Source organism: Acipenser ruthenus, unplaced genomic scaffold (assembly GCF_902713425.1).
Source record: "Acipenser ruthenus unplaced genomic scaffold, fAciRut3.2 maternal haplotype, whole genome shotgun sequence".
In the NCBI taxonomy this organism is placed as follows: domain Eukaryota; kingdom Metazoa; phylum Chordata; class Actinopteri; order Acipenseriformes; family Acipenseridae; genus Acipenser; species Acipenser ruthenus.
In genome coordinates, this window is record NW_026708468.1 from 1 (window position 1) to 2,500 (window position 2,500).

Consider the following 2,500-nt stretch of genomic DNA (forward strand, 5'->3'; position numbering starts at 1 on the left):
CAGGATATTGTTGGGAACTGTGGGATATTTAGACAGAGAGATCAGGGAGGGGAATCAGACTCCTATTGCACAGCAGTGTGATCCAGTCCAGGTTTTACTGCTACCAGCTTGATCAGCCCCCAGTGTGTCTAGCTAACAAGCTCAGGTGTGTCTTATTATTAAACTCCCAGTGAAACCAGGACTGGATCACACTGCTGTGCAGCAGGAGTCTGATTCCCAGCCCTGTAGATAGACTTTGGTTGAAGGAGGTTTGTAGCTGATTTTATAGTGAAGAGAGCTACAGGATATTGTTGGGAACTGTGGGATATTTAGACAGAGAGATCAGGGAGGGGAATCAGACTCCTATTGCACAGCAGTGTGATCCAGTCCAGGTTTTACTGCTACCAGCTTGATCAGCCCCCAGTGTGTCTAGCTAACAAGCTCAGGTGTGTCTTATTATTAAACTCCCAGTGAAACCAGGACTGGATCACACTGCTGTGCAGCAGGAGTCTGATTCCCAGCCCTGTAGATAGACTTTGGTTGAAGGAGGTTTGTAGCTGATTTTATAGTGAAGAGAGCTACAGGATATTGCTGGGAACTGTGGGATATTTAGGCAGAATGGATGCGATTGACTTCAGACCTCTCATATTTTATGACATCTGGAACAGAGAGTATTGTGCAGTTCCAGTATTTGAATGTGTGTCTCAAGTTCCTCTGAGAGCAGTCCAACTGATAAAAAAAAAGACATTCAACACCAACAATACCGCCAGGTGTTGCTGCTAAATATTGCATTTGTCTCGAAGGTTTTGCATCACCCTCTATGTAGAATGAACTCGCTGGCTAGGACTACGGCTCCCAGCATGCCTCTGCACCCGCGGCAATGGTGAGGCATGCTGGGAGCTGTAGTTCTTTACGCTGTGGGTCTCGTATCACAAGACAAGGGAGGGGGGGGTTAATTTTTCAGCGTTTAAATGCGTGTCTTTCAAAAACAAAAACTAAAATTTCAAACAATTACATCAGCTATTCAAAAATACACCACACCCGCATACATACAGATATATGAAGAAAAATTAACTTATAAACTTATAAACGAAAAAATAAAGTCTTTCTGAAGACGGTTATGAATTTGTTAGTAATCTGGAAATCGATAATATCGTCTAAATTCAAAAGCACGGTCCAATACCATCGTAGAAACACGATTTCATAGTCTTTTTTTTTATTATTATTACAACCACGACAAAACTAAACGTGTTTTTGTTATCAGAACACGTATTTAATTCAATTTTAATGACACCTGACAGCATTTAAAATGACAGTTAGTTTATAATATACAGCAGATTTAAACTTCGTACTAAGAGTATGGTTGCTAAGGGTTACTGAAAAGCCATCAATATAAGCGAGGCTTTTGTTTTGAGTTTTTTCGCGTCTGAAAAACAAATAAATTAACGATAAAACGCAAACATTTTTGCCGTGAAATTCCCATTAGCAATCCATACTCCGTTTATCGCAACAGGTCGCCAACATTTGTGGAGAAAAATAGGTTTTATGTGTGTGGATTCGACAAATATTTATGTTTTTATTAAGTTAATAATAATAATAATAATAATAATAATAATAATAATAATACGTGTTCTGATAACAAACACACGTTTAGTTTTGTCGTGGTTGTAATAAAAAAAAGACTATAAAATTGTGTTTCTACGATTGTATTGTGCTCTGAATTTAGACAATTATCAATAAACGATATTATCGTTTTCCAGATCAATAACCGTCTTCAAAAAAGACTCTTTTTCGTTTTTATTTTTCCTCTCCATATATATGTATGTATGCGTGTGTAAAATCCTTATTTCACATGTTTTATGTCTGTTTCCCTCGTTTTATTTACGGCTTGTTTATGTTTACAAAATAAATAAATAAAATAAATAAACATGCGGCCTACCTTGCTGGTGAAGTCCAAGTGATCCCCGAGCTTGCCGTTCAAAGTCTCGCCGTCGTCGCAGTGCTCTGAGCCGGCCGGGTCATCTCCGCATCCCGGCTCCGGAGCGAACATGCAAGCGGGCACCAGCGCCTCGGAAACCGGGCTCAGGCTCGGCTCAGACACCGCTACCGAAGCCATGATCTCCTGGACTGTTTTATAAACCCCAAAAATGTAATTTCAGACAGTGAAATAAAGTACTTTGTGTGCATCTATAGCATACATCAATAACAGATTGGCTAACGAATCTCTTATATTATTTGAAACTGGGAATGTAAGTTAAGACATGCCCCCTAATTCACAAGTGCACGTAAATTTAAAAAAAAGATTGCAATTAGAAATTAATGTTTTTCTTGTTATTATATCGCAAACCACCAGGTGCGATTTGAATATACGAAAATACCTACAAACTACATAATTCATGACCGCCTCTAAACCCCGCCTTCTCATTAATTATCCAGCAGCACTCATCGGGGGCTTCAGCGCATCAGAACTTAAAAAGCCCGCCCACTTCATTAATAATTTAACAGCCATGGAACGGCACCG

General features: G+C 39.4%; 1 protein-coding gene across 1 annotated transcript in view; it reads right to left on the reverse strand.

Annotated features, from left to right (window-relative positions):
• Nucleotides 1–1,918: 1,918 nt before the first annotated feature.
• LOC131733442 (GTP-binding protein 1-like) overlaps nt 1,919–2,500 on the reverse strand; it is a gene marked incomplete at its 3' end in the record, with an annotated part of 924 nt that continues 342 nt past the window's right edge. The window contains 1 exon segment of the mRNA XM_059021165.1: nt 1,919–2,106. Within this exon segment, the coding sequence (XP_058877148.1) occupies nt 1,919–2,095 (177 nt within the window).